The sequence below is a fragment of the Entelurus aequoreus genome, linkage group LG13 (genome assembly GCF_033978785.1).
Source record: "Entelurus aequoreus isolate RoL-2023_Sb linkage group LG13, RoL_Eaeq_v1.1, whole genome shotgun sequence".
NCBI classification, from domain to species: domain Eukaryota; kingdom Metazoa; phylum Chordata; class Actinopteri; order Syngnathiformes; family Syngnathidae; genus Entelurus; species Entelurus aequoreus.
In genome coordinates, this window is record NC_084743.1 from 36,787,955 (window position 1) to 36,807,832 (window position 19,878).

A 19,878-nucleotide genomic window follows, 5' to 3' on the forward strand; every position below is an offset into this window, starting at 1 on the left:
TCTGGAAATGCTATTGCAAAAATAAAAAAATAAAACATTAAAAAAAGTGGAATGAGGTGAAATCTAACTAGACAAAGTTGCAATGTTGACTCAAAGCTGCCATGCAGACAGTTTTTGTACTGCTTGTCCCTTTTAGGGTCGCGGGGGGTGCTGGAGCCTATCTCAGCTGCATTCGGGCGGAAAGCGGGGTACACCCTGGACAATTATTTGTCTATCTTTATTTTTCTTTTTTTGCCGTTGCCAAAAAAACAAACAAAAAAAACAATGTTATAATGAATTATTGACCTATTCAAAGCTCCAATTATTTGAAATATTTCACTTTAAAATGTTTTATGTGGAAAATATTGGATATATTGTGTGGTTTCCATACAAAAACACCAACGTTTTATTTGACAGAAGATTATAAAACAAACAAAATAATAGTTCAAACGTAAAATCGACAGATGTATCTGAAGTTGATCTCGTCACTTAAGTGTTGAAAGTTAAAAAAAATAAAATAATAAAAATGTATCACTTTATGAGTGGGGCACCTTTTGGATCCCAAATATATTTAATGGGATTTTATTTATCTTTTCACTGTGATTACTCAAAAATAATAATGAATTAAAATAAATGGTGTCCTGCATCATTGATCTTTTTAAGGCTCTAATTACTTCACATCAAACATTGCTTTCTGAATGTTTTGGGCAGTGGGGGAAATACAGCAGTGTTTCCCACACATTTATTTATTTGTGGCGGCCCGCCACGAAAGAATTAAGGCCTCCACAATTTTTTTTTTTTTTTTTTTTTGTCCTGTCTAGCTTCTCAGGCAAATAATTTAGTTGATGTAGATGCCCATATTACTTTACAAAAGAGAAGTGTAGGATCAAGATTTTTGGAGCTGTTTGTTCAGTGGATCAGATGTTTGATGAAGCTTTATGTCTATCTACCGCTACTACTGTTTTCTGTTTATTTGTTACTGACTGTGGCAGGACACCTCTGCCTCTGTTTCACTTTATGTTGCTGGTAAATAATATGGTTGTAGTAGTAGGCTAAAGTTAAATTATTTAGTGTGCACTAATTAAAGGGGCAGAGCTTTAAGAGACATGTTAGCTTTTATATTTTTATAAGATATATTTTTTGTAAGAACCACAATTAATAAATATATTTCAGTGAATAACTTATTGTTCAAATCTGTATATAAATATGTACATAAAGTGTTGTAATTATATTGTAAAATGGATGGATGGATGGATGGATGGATGGACGTTTAAAACAAAACTGTTATTATTAATTAGTAAGTATACATTTTTTGAGCCTTTTTAGAGAAAATCATATCATTGTAGTAAATTATGCAAATTACTCGATAATGTCATGATGACCACGCCCATAGCCACGCCCCCACCGCCACAGGTATCTTGGCAGTTTATGGGAAACACTGTACAGCATATCTCAGTTTTATTATAAAAACAAAGTTGTCTTTGACAGAAAAGGCATAAAACCTTTTATTTTTTAATTTTTTACTTTATATCAACCTTAGGTTGATATACTGTAGATATTTACTGTAAACGTTAAATTAAAAAAAGATAATAATAATTTGACTTGTTTTTAACATTTTAATGACTTAGAGCCTTTATGGTCCCCGGGAGCCCTAAATGTAAAAAAACAAATAAAATCCATATATTTTGTTATGGTCTGAAAATAAAAATATCAAAATGGCCCACGCATGTTTTAATTTTTCCGTGTGCGGCCCTCAGTGGAAAAAGTTTGGACACTCCTGGTCTACAGCCTTCTGGGTAATGTGGTGTATAAACATAATTCTATACTTCCTAGATTACATGTATTTATATATTTATTCATCCAGGATAAGGCAATTAAGAACAGATTTTCATTTGCAATAGTGACCTCGCAAAGAGGCAGCATTTACATGACAGAAATGTTGAATATGATGATATAATCTCTTTAAAAAATGTTAAAATCTCTCAAAATAGTAATCTCTCATTGTCTCTCATTTACCAACAAGATACCTCTCAATAGTTCTAAATGCTCTTATCGTGCAGAGGTAAATGTGTTGGAACATAAATCAATGTTTAGGATAGAAAAACACTTTTCGAGCATAAAACATACATAGAGAATGTCTGCAACTTATGGACGACAGAGCAGACAGCGGACATTAAGGAAGCCTTTGGTGGTTTATTTCAGTGATTATAATTAATTATTACTATTATTAATTAAAATTAATTAAACCAGTCCAGAAAATTGGCCATGAGCTCTGAATAGGTGCTATTACTGCCATTTAGTGTCTACGTTTAAGTTTGTGTGTATAAAACAAACAAGTTCAACATCAATACAGAATTTGTTTTCCAATGGTTGTTGAAATCATGTCCTTGTTTAATTAAGGTTACAATGAACACTTATGACATTGATAACAGATTCATAAAATCACAAGTTTATGTAATACTATTGGGGAAAAAGCCTCAAAACACTGCAACTTTTGCTGCAACTTCAAGAAAAAACTATCGCAAATTCAGAATTTCTAAGCCGCAGCAATTGGAAAAAAGCCTGCAAAATACTGGAGGGACTGAATAATTAAATACATTGTTGTGTGTTTCTGCCTACAGGGTTATGGAGCCTACATTGTATTAATGATGCTCAAGTCGACAGATAGTCTATTCAAATGCGCATGTGCAATGTCACCCGTCACAGACTGGAAACTGTATGGTGAGTATAAAATCTTTCCAAAAACAGAGTTCAGTGTCTGAAATCACAGAAATGTGAACTTTTAGTTTTTAGAACGCAACACAAACTTAGGAAATGTTTAACAACACACTGTATTTTAAATATGTACAAACTACTAAACTACAAAAGTCTACAGCAAGTTACAAAATTCATAGAAATAAGTGCAAATAAAAGCAACAGACAAAGCTGCAAAGAAAATATACAAAATTATTAAAAAGTCAGAGGGCCTGATCTACAAAGACACAGATATCATGCCCTAAACAGCTTTTCTTTGATTAAAATTTTTAAGGACTTGTGCAGATTCCAAATACACAAAAACAGGTACTAATAGGTAAGTAAAGATGGTTTTGCCAAAATGATTTTGCTGAACAGACAAAATGTATATAATTTTTTATTTCTGACAGTCCAAATATGTTGACACACAAATGGAGGATTATCATTATTTATTTTCATCTGCCTTTGCTGCGCGATCACCTTTTTTTTTATATGTGTAACTGTGCCAGTTTGCACATACTTTTCAGATGTGCTAAATAAAGACGGAAAACAGTGGCATCAATTGCGGTCCTTATTCTGCTCACGTAACAGACGCAATCCTGTGCACAAGTTTAGTAGATCAGCTTTGAGTGTGATATCTAGTTTGCACATGTTTTAGTACACTCAGACCATTAGTAGATCAGGCTCAGTGTGTCCAAAAGAGAATACACTAAGGCCCGGAAAACAATACTTACCAGGAACAAAGCAACAAGGCAGTCCAGGAAGACAGGAAGAAAACAAAGGTAAAAAGTAATAACCAAAACCTACTCATAAAACAGGTAGAAAACAAGTGGACTTGAAAAAACACTACGAGCAAGAATGAAGGATTGTGGAATTCCTAGCATGAGGAATAATCAGGCATCTTCCTAGTGCGGATGAAGGGTTTATGAATGATGTTAATTGTCCATATCAGACTGATGAATATAGAGCCAATATGGCGGGTTTACCCGAGTTGTGATGTAGGTGGGATAAGCTGAGCAAATGTTCCTCTTCTCCTCTGTGCCTTGTTGTAAACGTCACCTTAGTTCATTGTAGGCAAACATGGCGTCAATCGTGTGGTGCTTCTTCACTGTATCAGAAGAAGACATTTTGGGCCTAATCTACTAAGATCCCAATACCACACACTAAACAGCAGGTGAAAACTATAACTACTGTATGTCTTGTTAGTAGGCGTGTTGTATGTGATACTCAGTGGCCTAGTGATTAGAGTGTCCGCCCTGAGATCGGTAGGTTGTGAGTTCAAACCCCGGGCAAGTCATACCAAAGACTATAAAAATGGGACCCATTACCTCCCTGCTTGGCACCCAGCATCAAGGGTTGGAATTGGGGGTTATATCACCAAAAATGATTCCCGGGTGCAGCACCGCTGCTGCCCACTGCTCCCCTCACCTCCCAGGGGGTGGAACAAGGAGATGGGTCAAATGCGGAGGACACATTTCACCACACCTAGTGTGTGTGACAATCATTGGTACTTTAACTTTAACTTTTAACTTTAATCTACGAAGAATGTGTGCGTAAATAATAACAAGCGCAAAAGTGCTGCAGGATACATTATTTGAATGCGTGTACTACCGGCATTATGTGCCTATGGAAACACATTTCCCTCCACATTCATGTTATTACACTCTCCAACCTGTGGATTTTTGCAATGTTGAACAAGCAGCACACATCTATTATCTGTAACACCTTTTCTGCAATCTAGACAACAGAAACTGTTTTTAGCACGCTCTGCAGACCATCACAAAACTGCAGCACATTTCCGTAATGATTCAAATGCTAGACAATGTTTATTGCAAGACGATTTTTCATATAGGAGACATAATCTAATAATATATTACCTAAATTAAAAAACAAATGCCATTAAAAAAAACAGCAGTGTGCACCAAAATCTATCAATCACAATTGTTTTAATCAACCCTTATGTCATCCAGCAGCTATTAAAATTCTAAAATGATGCAGCTGAATAGACATTATGTCTAATATGTTTATTTTTGCCAATACGTTTATGTTGACAATAATACGTAGGATGGAGCTGCAGCACGATCGCCTCCTTTCTCACAGCTGCGATTCCCATCTGTACTTAATATAGATGCAAAACAGCAGCCGCAAAACAGTCTTACTGTTGATAAATCACACAGTCCCATCCTTTCCTCTCAGTATTGTGGGCATTCTGATGATCGGTATATTTTCTGCATATTCACAAAGACAGAAATGCTCACTTTTTTGCTCACGTAAGACACACAAAACTCTGCGCACAAGCTTAGTAGATCAGCTTTGCGTGTGCTATCAAGTTTATTTTATCAGGCCCTTTGTGGGCTATTTGCACCAAATGTTCTGCAAACATTCAGCTAGGAGGGGAAACAACCTTACGTATTGACACATCTAACCTTATCAGCCACCTAAAACCCTAACATCACTACAACAGTGTTTTGAAAGCCTAAGAATACGCCTACTATTAAGGAAGCTGCCAGTCACAAAGAAAGGTGTGCACATTTTACACTTAAATTTACATTTGAAAAACATGTGAAATGGATGGGTTATTCTATCGATCTTGAGAATCAGGAAGTTATGTGTTTCGCTAACTTTTTGAAAAATATATATAGTGTGCATTCCTGATTGCTTAATTTCCGCGGTGTTCCACCCCCCAGTCACCACACAAAGGGTCCTGCAAACACAACAGACAGGAAAGACAAGCCAGAAAACAGGAGGTAACCAGTTGAGAAGTTTGCTGGGATGAAGACCGAAAAGCTACACTTTGAATAAACATCATTACTGCAATACTGCTCATACTGTATTACAGTATTCTCGGCACAGTTGGAACTTATTTACTCCAACAATACTCAATGTACTTTTTGTTTACAACGTTTAACCATTGTAATAAAAAATGTATCGTTTGTCATTTGAATAGCATCCGCCTTCTCTGAGCGGTATCTTGGCATGCCTCCACTGGATGACAGCAGATACCAGGTGGGCATACAATAACATTAATAATAACATGTATAACAATAACTTTTAAAATAACTTTTAAGATAATAACTTTTATGATAATAGCATTTATAACTATAACATTTATAATAATATTATAATAATACCCTTTATATAATAAATACCTTTATGATATGTATGTTAAGCTTTGTAATAATTACATGTATAACAAAAACGTTTCTAATAATAACTTTTTTGATAATAATTTTGATACAGTAATAACACTAATAATACTATTTATAATGTTAACATTTGTAATAATTATATTCATAATAATACAGTTTCTAATAATAACCTTTATGTAATAACTACATTTATATTATTATTTACAATGTTAACTTTTGTAATGATTACATGTATAACAATACAATGTATAAAAATAACCTTCGGAATAATAACTTTCACATAATACAAACTTTTATAATAATAAACCAGGTTTAAAATTTAGTTTTAAAGTTTTAAAAGGTTGGAAATGCTATAAGTAAAACAACAATAATATCAAGTGTAATACCAACCTTTATAAAACTGTTAATGATGCAGCCAAAAAACAACATTTATGATAATATTTATAATAAAAACATTTATAATAATAACCGTTATAATATAATTTATAATGTCAACCAATATTAAAGCTTATAACAACACATTTGTAATATTATTTATTATAACATTTACATTGTTTACCTTTGTGATACTACATTTATAAAAAATAACATTTAGAAGATGTACCTTTAAATCTTTAACCCCAATTAAGGTACATAGATAACAATATAACAAAATAACATATAATAGGTAATATAATAAGAAAATATAGAGAGACCTGAACAATATCCATCTCATCACGCTAGTAACGATACAAAATGTATATTGCAAATGCAGGATGAGTGAAGTGTTTATTTTGTGCATAAAGAACATTTTGCTCGTATGTGACTTTTCGTCTTTACCGTTGCAGTTCTCCAGTGTGCTGCAAAATGTTCATGCGCTACGAGAGCAGACGTTGATGCTGGTGCACGGCACAGCAGATGGTAAGTGAAAATAAATTGTCCGGAAATGAATATGCTGAATCTGTCGTGCTTCGCTGCTGAGTACAAAGAAGCAAACAATCCTGGGAGGTAATGAGGCAAATTGGTTTAATCAGAGAATAAAATGGAAGTGGCTTATCTAAATTGATGATTTTTAGAAAAAAACATTCTCTGTTGTGACGTGCATACAAACCGGTTGATGTATTTCGGCTCATTTTGACCAGAAAATGAACTGTAACTTTTTGTGTCTGCAGCTAACATCCACTTCCAACACACAGCTGAGCTTGTCAAGAATCTGGTGAAAGTTGGCGCAAACTACTCAATGCAGGCGAGTCTCACAGAAACAACACCCACCTTATTAAAAAACATGAATGCAAATGAAAAATTAGTTGAATTATGTACACAAACCTTCATTTCAACTGGATGCTGGATGACTTATGAGTAGCGCTGCAACGGCATACACCAAAAAGCATTACAGGTTACTTGGTTGCTGAGGAGCGAAAAATGAAATGAAATCAATTTGAACTGGGCTGGGCCCCCAAAACAACACCATTTTAAAATGTAACATGAAAACACACTTATTAACAGTAGTTTTATGAACAAATATAATATTGTACAGCATTTACCTCAGAGGGTAATTGCAGAGATGTTGGTTTCACCTTGGTTGTTGCATGTTTGCCTGCGTACTTACAGCAACAGTTCACCCTCACTGTGACCAAACTAGTCTTTCATGATGCGGGGGGCTCGCACGAGAAGTGCCACTGAATGCTGGTCGTTAATTCCTTGGGAGAACAAACTTTCTGTGGTGTCTTCTTCAACCTTTTGGATATTGTGTGCTGGTTGCTGCTTCAGTAGGTGCACACTACATGGCTACTTTGCAAGTTAGCTTCACGGTCGATTGTGTTTTGTCTCTTTGGTTCGTTGACTATCTTCCAAATGGATGTTTCGGGGTGGATCTTCGGGGTTTGTTCTACCAGTTGCTGCGCCATAGCCGTGGGGAGGCTTGTAACTGTTCTTTTTTTCTTTCTTCATGGCTGTGGCACGCAACATGCTCTAATTAAACTTGCAACTGCAAAGCCGGGAGACAGCTTGTATGTGGCTGGACAAAGGTTAGTGTCACCCAAGACCTGAAAACAAAAACAGGGAATAAAGGATGCCCAAAGAGACATCAACAGAGACTCCACATCAACAACTCTGTTCCAGAGGAGAAAAAAATAGGCATGATAAGGCAACCTGGAACCAACTTAACAAGATCAGGCCGTAGACCACAGAGGAACCTATTCTAACAATCTCTAAGAAGCCTGTAAGGGCCCCAAGGTCATTGGTGTGCAGCCTATCTTCAGAATATAAAGCAGATAGCTTACCTTAGCAAAAAATTAGCCAGCGACCTAAAGAGCTTAGACAGAAATGTGCTGTCTTTCTTGCACTGTCGTCCATCCCTTTGTTCAGCTATAGCTAATGTTAAGGTTTTACAAATATTGTTTAATTTATTGAACGCTGCTTCCTGGCAGGCTGAAGCTAAATAGACTGGTAAGTTTTTATGCAAAGAAGTGGCTCGGCATTCCGAGGTGCCGCAGCAGTATTGGGTAAGGGGATTTTAGATATTTCCATTTCCAGTCTGTAAGAAGAGTACACGTGTGTCAAAGTCAGTCTGGTGTTGATGCTACTGGATTTAAGTGATTCCTTTATAGCCCAAGCTACCTCAATCCTAAAGTGGACCTTATTGGCAAAAGAGCTGTGGGAGATGGAGGCCTTCATGGTGAGCTTTACCATCAGATCTGCCTTCAATGTCCTGCTGTCTCCAGGAAACCTAAACCAGTGGTATAGTGATGAGTCCTGTGCCCTCTGTCCTGTGCCCTCTGTGTGGACTTCACCTACGCCTTCAACACCATCATCCCAAAAACCCTGGTGAAAAAGCTTGGCACGTTAAGGCTGAGTGTGTCACTAGGAAACTGGGTCCTGGACGTCCTGTCGAACAGACCACTGCCTGTCATGATCCACAATACAGCACTGGCTCCCCCCAGGATTGTGTGTTGATCTCCCTCCTCTTCACACTACTGACCTATGACTGTACAGCTAAACACCCATCCTATTGTGAAGTTTGTAGACAACCCAGCAGTAGTCAGACACATCAGAGACAACAATTAGTCTGAGTACTGAGAGGCGATTGAACATCCGGTGGATTGGTGCAAAAGCAACAACCTTTGCATCAATGTAAAATAAGACCAAGGAAATGGTAGTGGTTTTCAGGAAGGTCAGACACCACCCTTCTCTCTTGCGCATTGGAGGAGCAGCTGTGGAAGTTGTCTCCAGCATCTATCCAGGGACCTCAACTTGATTCACAACACTGCCTGTCTGCTCAAGAAGGCACACCAGCGTCTCTACTACCTCAGGAAGCTGTGGCGTGCTTACGATTTTTTTACAGATATGCGTTGGAGAGCAACCTGAGCACAGCATAATGGTGTGGCACAGCAGCTGCAAAGATAAAGAGATGAATGCACTGCTGAGGGTGGTGAAAGCTGCTCGTGAGGAGAAGCCTTCCCAAAACCACAGACATCTTCATCGGCAGACCCAGAAAGAGGGCTCTGCAGTACCAAAGATTTCACCACTCTGAACAACTACTATTTCATCCCTCCCCTTCAGACAGTGGGCTGCTGAACTCCAATAGTGCTCTGTAGCAATGGATACAACCCCCTAGCCCCGCTCCCACCTTTTTCCCATCCCTGCACGAGGAACACTTAAAGTAGGCACGTGTCCTAACTGGGCTTAACAGTGCTTCTATTTGGTTTGGTTTAATATATTGTTGTACATACTATTGTTCTTTTATAAAAGTAGTTATCATTGAGCTAAATCTAGGAACTTGGGTACTATATTTCATGCCAACACTGTTGTTTGACACACTTGTACATTCTAAGTATTTTGAATGCAGAGGTGGGTAGTAACGCACTACATTTACTCCGTTACATCTACTTGAGTAACTTTTGGGATAAATTGTACTTCTAAGAGTAGTTTTAATGCAACATACTTTTACTTTTTCTTGAGTATATTTATAGAGAAGAAACGCTACTTTTGCTCCGCTCCATTTATCTACATTCAGCTCGCTACTCGCTACTGATTTTTATCGATCTGTTAATGCACGCTTTTTTTGTTTTGGTTTGTCAGACAGACCTTCAAAGTAGGATCTATCGCATGCCTGCGTTTCACCAATCACATACAGTCACTGGTGACGTTTGACTCAGTTTCACCAATCAAACAGAGCCAGGCGGTCACATGATTAACAAGCGTTAGCTTACATGAACTCAACGTCAAATTTGAGGAAGCACATCGTGGTAAGTAACGTTAGTAGATATTTTGGCTGTCACCGTAGGCTGATGTTAGCTTCCCTGCTATGAATCACTGTCAAATGTACATCGTGTGGGGACATTTATTAACGCACTGCAGCCTTATAGACAGACAGAGACACACACACTCACACGCACGGTCGCACACACCCTCACGCATGCATAGAAACACCAATCAGAAGTGCACAGTGTGTTCCCAGGTGCACCGTGCAGCCCACACCTATCAGTTTATGGTTTGCGTAAAGGCTAACTTGTTATTTTCCTTTGTAATCTCTGCCTACTGAGCCTATGGTGCTGTTAAATTATTGTGGCTCAATTTGCCTTAATTTTTTTATGCTAATGTATTATTATTTAATATATATTATTGTTTTAGTTGCTTAAGAGATATTCCTGGCTCTGAATTTGCTCATTGCTATTTTTATGTTTTTGTGCATTACTTGTTGCCGTCATCCTTAAATGAACAGGTTACTCTTCAGTTACTCAGTACTTGAGTAGTTTTTTCACAACATACTTTTTACTTTTACTAAAGTAAATAATTGGGTGACTACTCCTTACTTTTACTGGAGTAATACATCTCTAAAGTAACAGTACTCTTACTTGAGTACAATTTCTGGATACTCTACCCACCTCTGTTTGAATGATACATTTTCTATTTGTCTAATAATTTATTATTTTGGACTGCAAGCGTTTTGAACCACAATTCTATTTGTGCTTCTTCCTACCAGCTCTACCCAGACGAAGGTCACTTCCTGTCGGATCAGAGCCAGCAGCACCTGTATGCCGCGCTCAACCACTTCTACAGGGACTGCCTGAAGGAGTCGCTCCTGCCACCGACTGATGACGAAGAGGAAGAGGAAGTGTAAGATCAGGCTTTAAGTAGATCTATTTTGGACCAACACATGGTGGAAAGGACACATGTTTGTTAAAAAAGACAACTTCTGGACATCGGAGATGAAGGTGACACTTTTTACTGAGGCAGGAAATAACCTTTACAGCAAAGCACACTGAATACCGTCGCCATCGTTTGCGGGATGACTGATCATCCACATCATCCAAGTGCATGCTGGGAATCCACAGATAACACTTGTCTCTCTTGTGGAAGACACTTTGCTCACATCTTCTGCACAGTATATGAAATATATGTACATTCTCATTCATACGTCATCATTCAAATCCTGAATGGACGCAACTCAACTCTAGTTTGTTGAAGACCTTTAACCTTTCATCCAAGACATTTCTTCGCTTCTAAATTTGAAGTGAGGATTTCCTCTATGTGTTCTTGGAGTGGTCGCATTAGGGTTGTTATTTTCGTTGTTGTGTTCCACAGTGGATGGGGAACAACTGTCCTGCATAACAATTAATCTCTATTCTGCCTGGTGGCAAAACAACTCGTCAGTGGAATGAGACAATCTTTGGGAAAGAGATGTCAGGACTCTGTTAGATGGCGATGATAGCTGATGACATAAACTTCTAGTTTGACTTCTTGATCAAAGATGCTTTTTTTTAAACCAGCAATCATTTTCCAAAACTTGGACATCTTGGAATGTTTCTTCTTTTTCATATGCAAATCAATTGCTGACTGGCGCCTGAAGTAACTGCCCTCTTATGCTGTGCCATTTCTTTGTGGAAGAGGCGTATGGTCTCTTTGATGTAAAATGTATTGCAGTACTATACTACACTGTACTGCATTAACAATATTAATACACTTTACCAATGATTCACAAACTTTAGTGGTACGCGGACTCCATCGAGTGGTACACCAAAGAATCGCTTGATTTCCAATATTTATATACAGTGTTACTGTTCAAACTGTGTGTATAATGTTACAGTGTCCAAAAATATGAACTATACTTGTTAAATTCAACCTCTGCTTTGTTTATAATGAATATCTAGGCGTACTACATTACTGTATTTTAATGTTGGACATTATGATGGTACTTAGAGACCCAAGTGTTTTCTGAAGTGGTATTTGGTGAAAAAAGTTTCAGAGCCACTTCTTTACTGCATAAACAAGATTTATATAACACACTATATTGCATACGCAACATTTCGACACTACACTGTACTACATACATTGTTATATAATACATTGTAGCCTACACAACAGTAATAAACTGCAATTCACATCATAAATATTTATATAATACACTGTACTGCATGAACAACATTAATACACTAGACTGTACTGTTTACACAACACTGCTACACTACACTGTACAACATAAACAATATTACTATGTTACACTGTACTACAAACACAACATTACCAAACTACATTGTACTCCTGCATAAACAATATTAACACATTACAACTTACAACATTAATATTTATATAATACACTGTAGTGTATACTAGAGTTGAAACGATACCATGAGACGGAATCGTCACCATATTAAGGCCATGGTTGGTTGGTTGGTTAAAATTTATTTCAAACATATATAAATAAATAAATGGGTCATACTTGTATAGCGCTTTTCTACCTTCAAGGTACTCAAAGCGCTTTGACAGTATTTCCACATTCACCCATTCATTCACACACTGATGGCGGGAGCTGCCATGCAAGGTGCTAACCAGCAGCCATCAGGAGCAAGGGTGAAGTGTCTTGCCCAAGGACACAACGGACGTGACTAGGATGGTAGAAGGTGGGGATTGAACCCCAGTAACCAGCAACCCTCCGATTGCTGGCACGGCCACTCTACCAACTTCACCACGCCGCCCCAGTGTCAGTATCAGTATGCTACATCACATATTTTACATATTTAAATTTTTTCTTTACATGTCCAAAAAGGAGTAGGAAGAAGCAAAGCTTATTTAATCCTACCCCTTTTTCACTTGATAGCAATTACTAACACATATGTTCACCTACTGTTCTCAATTTGTACACAATTAACATCACTGTGTTCTAAATACATCAGTTCTTCTCATAAGTAGTTAAATCATGGTACAATATGAGTGTGGTATTGTCAAAAAAATAAATACTTGGAAAAATATATCATAGTGTGTAAAACAAGGTGGCAGCAACGTTAAGGATGAACACACACTTACTGTAACTGAACACATACATAATGATCAAATGTTCTAATCATATTTATTACTGCAAACAAGCATATTAAGTGTAAATGAGTTAAGTTGTCTTTATTTGAGAATCAAAAAACGGCGTAATGTACGATAACACAGTGAAATTAAAATAGAACACCTGACAATATAAACAAGGAATACACGTTGTAGACAATAATGTTGCCAAATGCCGTGGCCCTACACAAAATACAGTGATACAGAACATGAAGAAAAATGAAATAAAGGTCTTAATTAAACAACATAAACAATAAACATACTTGTCTGCCGTCACATGGACGCCTACCTCTCAAGGGAAGTAGAAGGGCGTGTCCAACACATATAGGTGGGGGTCACAAATATTTATGCAGTAGGGGGCACACGGTGAGACAAAGGTTCCACACATTGACATATTGTACACATTTTGTGTAATTATAACAATAATAAAACATTATATTATGCAATATATGTATACTATATTACTACACTACAATGTACTGCATAAACAATATTAATACACAACACTGTATTGCCTAAACAGGCAGGGTACGGGGGTATCCCCCCTATTAACAGGAGAAGTGAGACACCTCCTTCCCTTCACTAGCCTATAGGACACTCTTGGGCAAGGCGGATTACCCACTTAGGCTCCAGATAGTATTTGGACTGATCGACTTTTTGACGTGCCAGACAGAAGATTATGTGGTGTGGCCTGGGCAGATGGAGCACTTGAGCAGTGGAAGTGCAGTCGTCTAAGGGGAAAGAAAACCCTGGACACACAAAACCCGCGGGGCGGTCCCCTGTAAGGCGCATCTCGACTGATTGAGTTTTCAGGCAGGACGCTGCAGCCAACCACCAAGCCAGTCATCGCAGTCTTCTCCTGTGCTATCAGGTTCCTCAGCGCGTGGCCGTGACAGTAGGCTGGGGTTCATGCACCCCCTTCCCACGCTAAGCTTCCTTAGCATATGTTTATTGTCTGTTCGTGTGGCTTCCAGCGTGATCTTTGTGGCCCGTCTCCTGCAAAAGAAGTGTTGTGAGCAACACTGGGATCTGTACTTTGTCTTTGTCTACCTCAAAAAGGCCTTCAATACAGTAAACCTGCTGTGGAACATCTGCAGCAGGCTTCCCTACAACCTTACTGGTCGTCCTGCAGCAGTTCCACAACGGTATGTGTGCCCAAGTCTCCATGGCAGGTGCTGAGTCAATCAGCTTCACCGAAGACGTCAGTGTGAGGCAGGGCTGCGTCCTGGCTCCGGTCATCTTCTAACTGTTCCTGGTTTGAGTTACTCTCGCCTCGCCTCCTGACCTCTAACCCGCAGATGGTGTCACACTCCAGTACCGCCTTGACGGCAGTCTCTTCAACCTCTGGCATCTTCAGGCCAAGATGAATATCTCCCCGGAGATAATTTTCAATCTACTGTACGCAGGTGATGTAGCCTTCCTCAGCCACAGCCCAAGTGGTCTGCAGCGCAGTCTCAATGTCATCACTGAGACTTATCATCCTGCCGGCCTCGTTGTCAACAGCAAGAAGACTGAAGTCCTCCCTAGTGTGCCAATTTTCACCATCAGCGGCATGCAGTTGAAGAACATCAGCAGCTTCACCTACCTGGGAACCAACTTGTTGTTTTCCTGTAACCTGTCTGATGAGATCCAGTGTCGCATTAAACTCGCCTCAGCCTCTTTTAGTTGTCTCAACGATCGGGTCTTTGACAACAGGAACCTCACAATCAGCACCGAGATCGCTGTCTACAATGCAGCTGTAATTTCCACCTTCTTCTATGGCTGCTAAGCGTGCGTTCCCTACAGCTGACACGTCAAGCTCCTGGAGTCTTTCCACATCAGACGACTCCAGCAGATCCTCCCTCTGTTGGTGGGATGAGGTGACTTACGTTGAGATCAGAAGAAAAGCAGGGATTACATCATTTGAATCCTTGTTCCTCCGTCGTCAACTCCGCTGGCTTGGCCATGTCATCAGAATGGCCGCCGAACATCTGACTCGCCGAGCTCTGTAAGGCCAACTCGCCAGAGGTCGCCTGAGAGTGGGAGGCCAGAAGAAACGCTGTAAGGACCACGTCAAGGCCACCCTCAAACGTTGCAACATCCCCTTCAGCGGGCTGGAAACCCTTACAGCCAACAGAGATATCTGGCGAGCCGCCTGCATCGAAGGCATGTTGCACTTCGACAAGGAGTACGATCGCACTGCTGCTGGACGTCGTGCTCAGAGATACCAGCAGTGTCCGACCTGCATTCGAAGTTGTCGCTCATGCATTGCACTCCTCAGCCACCAGAGGAGTCACAGAAACAACTATTAGAGACAGAGGAGAGGATCTCGCCAGCTACTGACATTCAACAGTGAATGAGTTAATAATAATAGACTTAGACTTAGACTTCCTTTTTATTGTCATTCAAATTTGAACTTTACTATACTTTAATATACTTATATATTACCGGTACATTATACTGTATTAACAATATTTCTACAATACACTGTACTGTATAAACAATATTACTACACTCCATGGCATACACATCATCATTATGCTACACTGTACTGCACTACCAAAAATATTGCACTACATTGTACTAAAACAACATTACTACACCACACTGAACTGCAGTGTTTTTCACCCATAGGGCCGCCAAAAAATATATTATTCTCAGCTGTGGTCTGTATGGGCCGCAGTGGTACTCAGATGTAATACACCTTGTCACCACTTGTGGCAGTAATGACAATCTCAAACAAAAATCTGGAGCAAAAGTCATAGAATAGTTTCTTATACGGAAAAAAGATGGCTAAAGTGGTGAATCTGCATTTGCACTTTAATTTTATTGACATTTTAGTTAAAAAACATATTTGTTATTAATTTAGTTTATTTATTTTAGTACAACATAGTTGTATTATAATTTACTTTTTATGCAGTATATTTGGTTAGTACTTATTTTCCTAATCAGGCTGACCTAAGCCTAAAGATTGTGTGTTAAATAAATAATAATCTTTGTGATCAACACATGTTTTCTTATCATTTGACGAGGTTGTTAACTGCAAGTAGGTTAGATATAATTATTAAATATGATTAAAGGCCTACTGAAACCCACTACTACCGACCACGCAGTCTGATAGTTTATATATCAATGATGAAATCTTAACATTGCAACACATGCCAATACGGCCGGGTTAACTTATAAAGTGCAATTTTAAATTTCCCGCCACACTTCCGCTTGAAAACGTCTCAGTATGATGACGTATGCGCGTGACGTAGCCAGTTTAACAGAGGTATGGCTTCCCCATTGAAGCCAATACGAAATAGCTCTGTTTTCATCTCATTCCACAGTGTTCTGGACATCTGTGTTGGTGAATCTGTTGCAATTAGTTCATTGCATTATGGAGAAAGAAGCTGAGCAAGCAAAGAAGAAAGTTGTCGGTGTGAAGCGGATATTTTGCGAGGGAAGTCAGCAACACAACACAGCCGGTGTTTCATTGTTTACATTCCCAAAAGATGCAGTCAAGATCGAAGAACTCGGACAACAGAGACTCTAACCAGGAGGACTTTGATTTGGATACACAGACGCGATACCGTGAGTACGTAGCTGCGCTTCCAAACATTTGATCGCTTGCTATAACTAGCTCGAGCTAGTAGCTAGTAGCTAGGAGCTCGAGGGATTAATTTGTGGCATATTAAATATAAGCCTGGTTGTGTTGTGGCTAATAGAGTATATCTATATCTTGTGTTTATTTACTGTTGTAGTCATTCCCAGCTGAATATCAGGTCACCCCCGCGCGCTTCCAAACATTTGATTGCTTGCCCGTACGTGCGTGTCATGTACGTAACTTTGGTTAAATATATAAGCTTTATGAACCTTGGGTTAGGTGAACGGTTCTTTGGGCTGAGTGAGTGTGTGTGTTGATCAGGTGTTTGAATTGTATTGGCGGGTTATATATACGGGATCCCGTCCATATAACCCGTTCGAGCTATAACTAGCTCGAGCTATGAGCTAGGAGCTAGCATAACAAACACCTAGGTGTTTTTATGCGGGATTAATTTGTGGCATATTAAATATAAACCTGGTTGTGTTGTGGCTAATAGAGTATATATATGTATTTTGTTTATTTACTGTTGTAGTCATTCCCAGCTGAATATCAGCATCTTCCCTATCTGAATCGCTTCCACTCCCCACTAGTCCTTCACTTGCATTTTCCTCATCCACAAATCTTTCATCCTCGCTCAAATTAATGGGGAAATCGTCGCTTTCTCGGTCCGAATCTCTTTCACTTCTGGCGGCCATCATTGTAAACAACAGGGAACTTTGCAGATATGTTCAATTGACTACGTCACGCTACTTCCGGTAGGGGCAAGCCTTTTTTTTATCAGATACCAAAAGTTGCGATCTTTATCGTCGTTGTTTTATACTAAATCCTTTCAGCAAAAATATGGCAATATCGCGAAATGATCAAGTATGACACATAGAATAGATCTGCTATCCCCGTTTAAATAAAACAATTTCATTTCAGTAGGCCTTTAAAGCCAAGAGTAAGATGATTATTTCGGTGTTAATATTTGAATGGGCCCCAGGGCCCTCTGTCGTTGAAAAGTTGTGCCCTTGCTGTACTGCATTCATTACACTACACTGCATTACCAAAAATACTTCACTACATCGTTCAAAAAACATTATTATGCTACAATACATTACTACACTGTACGTTATAACCGATATTATTTAGTTTGCTTTTTGGGACTTAGTTTTTGTGGTGAACCAGCTTACATCTGAGAGCATTCATGGGTTTGAAGTTCTTTATCGTTACTGTAGTTCAGGACTATTCAAGTACATAATGAAGAGTACTGCAGTTTCAAGAGCCCAAGGGCTCAGGGATATTGAAATGTGGATGTTTTGTCAGAAAGTGCCTCAGCAGGTTATATTTCTTTGAGCTTGCGTTTACGTAATTGCAAAGTAAAGACTTCAGGTTTCACACTGCACTGTAAATAAATCCATTATTCTGACTTCGCTACTCGTTTCTAGGGTGTGAAGTGAGTTAACAGTATGAAGAAAAAATAACTCCAGTTTTTGTTGAGGATTGATGTTCCTTATTTGGAATTATTTTCCTTCTTTAGATTTATTTATTTAACTTCTTCCTTCATTTAGGTTTGTAAAACTGAAAATATAAACATAAAATAAACATTAAAGTATAATGTCCAGTGTGTATTTTACATGAATAATGCCTATTGTGTCTTGTGTATTTTTATTAAAATAGAAGGTTTAGTTTTAATATATTCACACAATAAACTACAAATGTTTACACATATAGAACTTACAAATCATTCACACACCAAACATTGTACGTCACTTATCACTATTAGGGCTGTCGCCCTCTAGTGGTCAAATTTAACACTAGATGTATGAAAAGAGTTTTGATCGTTACTATCAGACAAAAAACAACACGACCACGAATACAAAAGACATCACAAAGTCAACTATTTCAATCCTAAAAAAACAAAATATTTTTAAGCACAAATTACATGAAGCTTACATGCTGGGATTTCTACCATTGTTGCTGCTTGTCTGGATCAATGTGTCCATTACTTAAAACGGTGGTGTCCAAAGTGCGGCCCAGGGGCCAGTTTCGGCCCACCGTTTGTTTTCTGTTGGCCCTCTGCAGATCATGAACATGTAATGAATTAATTATTATCGAGACGTTATTAGTAATGCTGTCAAACCATACACTTTTAAAATCAGATTAATCACACTTTTGAAATTGGATTAATTATGATTAATCACAACTACTACTCGCTTGCATGATTTCATTTAACTTCAAATTTAAATTCAATTAGAAAGGCCTCAATACTTGGTCACAAATGTAATTTCATTGTTAGAGTCCATTTACGGTAAAGGAGCAAAATAATCAGTGTGATTAATCTGCGTATTTACATGATGAATGCAATATTTTTTGTGGTCAATCGCATGAGATAACTCGTTATTTGTGACAGCCCTCGTTAGACGACACTTATTTTCTTTGTCACCTACAACACAAAGCTGACAGGGATGTTTGGTGCAGCTAGCTTAGCATATATTGACATACACTGGTTGGCTTTTAGCATCTTTAGCGAACAAAATGTGTCAAAAATGGCCCCCGCAGCCTTCCCTTGTACTGAATGCGGCCCTCGCCGGTAAAAGTTTGGACACGCCTGGTTTAAAGGCCTACTGAAACCCACTACTACCGACCACACAGTCTAATAGTTTATATATCAATGATGAAATCTTAACATTGCAACACATGCCAATACGGCCGGGTTAACTTATAAAGTGACATTTAAAATTTCCCGGGAAATATCCGGCTGAAACGTCGCGGTATGATGACGTATGCGCGTGACAAAGTCAGTTTAACGGAAGTTATGGTACCCCGTAGAATCCTATACAAAAAGCTCTGTTTTAATTTCATAATTCCACAGTATTCTGGACATCTTTTGCAATTTGTTCAATGAACAATGAAGGCTGCAAAGAAGACAGTTGTAGGTGGGATCGGTGTATTAGCAGCGGACTACAGCAACACAACCAGGAGGACTTTGTTGGAGAGCAGACGCGCTAGCCGCCGACCTCACCTTGACTTCCTACGTCTCCGGGCCGCCAAACGCATCGGGTGAAGTCCTTCGTCCTTCTGCCGATCGCTGGAACGCAGGTGAGCACGGGTGTTGATGAGCAGAGGAGGGCTGGCTGGCGTAGGTGGAGAGCTAAT

The 19,878-nt window shown here is 38.8% G+C and overlaps 1 protein-coding gene across 1 annotated transcript in view; it reads left to right on the forward strand.

Annotated features, from left to right (window-relative positions):
- Positions 1-16,757, forward strand: part of LOC133663368 (inactive dipeptidyl peptidase 10-like) — a 257,121-nt gene extending 240,364 nt beyond the window's left edge. The window contains exons 22-26 of the mRNA XM_062067789.1: positions 2,601-2,700; positions 5,660-5,718; positions 6,689-6,761; positions 7,013-7,086; positions 10,825-16,757. Of these exons, the coding sequence (XP_061923773.1) occupies positions 2,601-2,700; positions 5,660-5,718; positions 6,689-6,761; positions 7,013-7,086; positions 10,825-10,962 (444 nt within the window). The 3' untranslated portion in view covers positions 10,963-16,757. The remainder of the gene's footprint in view (positions 1-2,600; positions 2,701-5,659; positions 5,719-6,688; positions 6,762-7,012; positions 7,087-10,824) is intronic.
- The last annotated feature ends 3,121 nt before the right edge of the window (positions 16,758-19,878 follow it).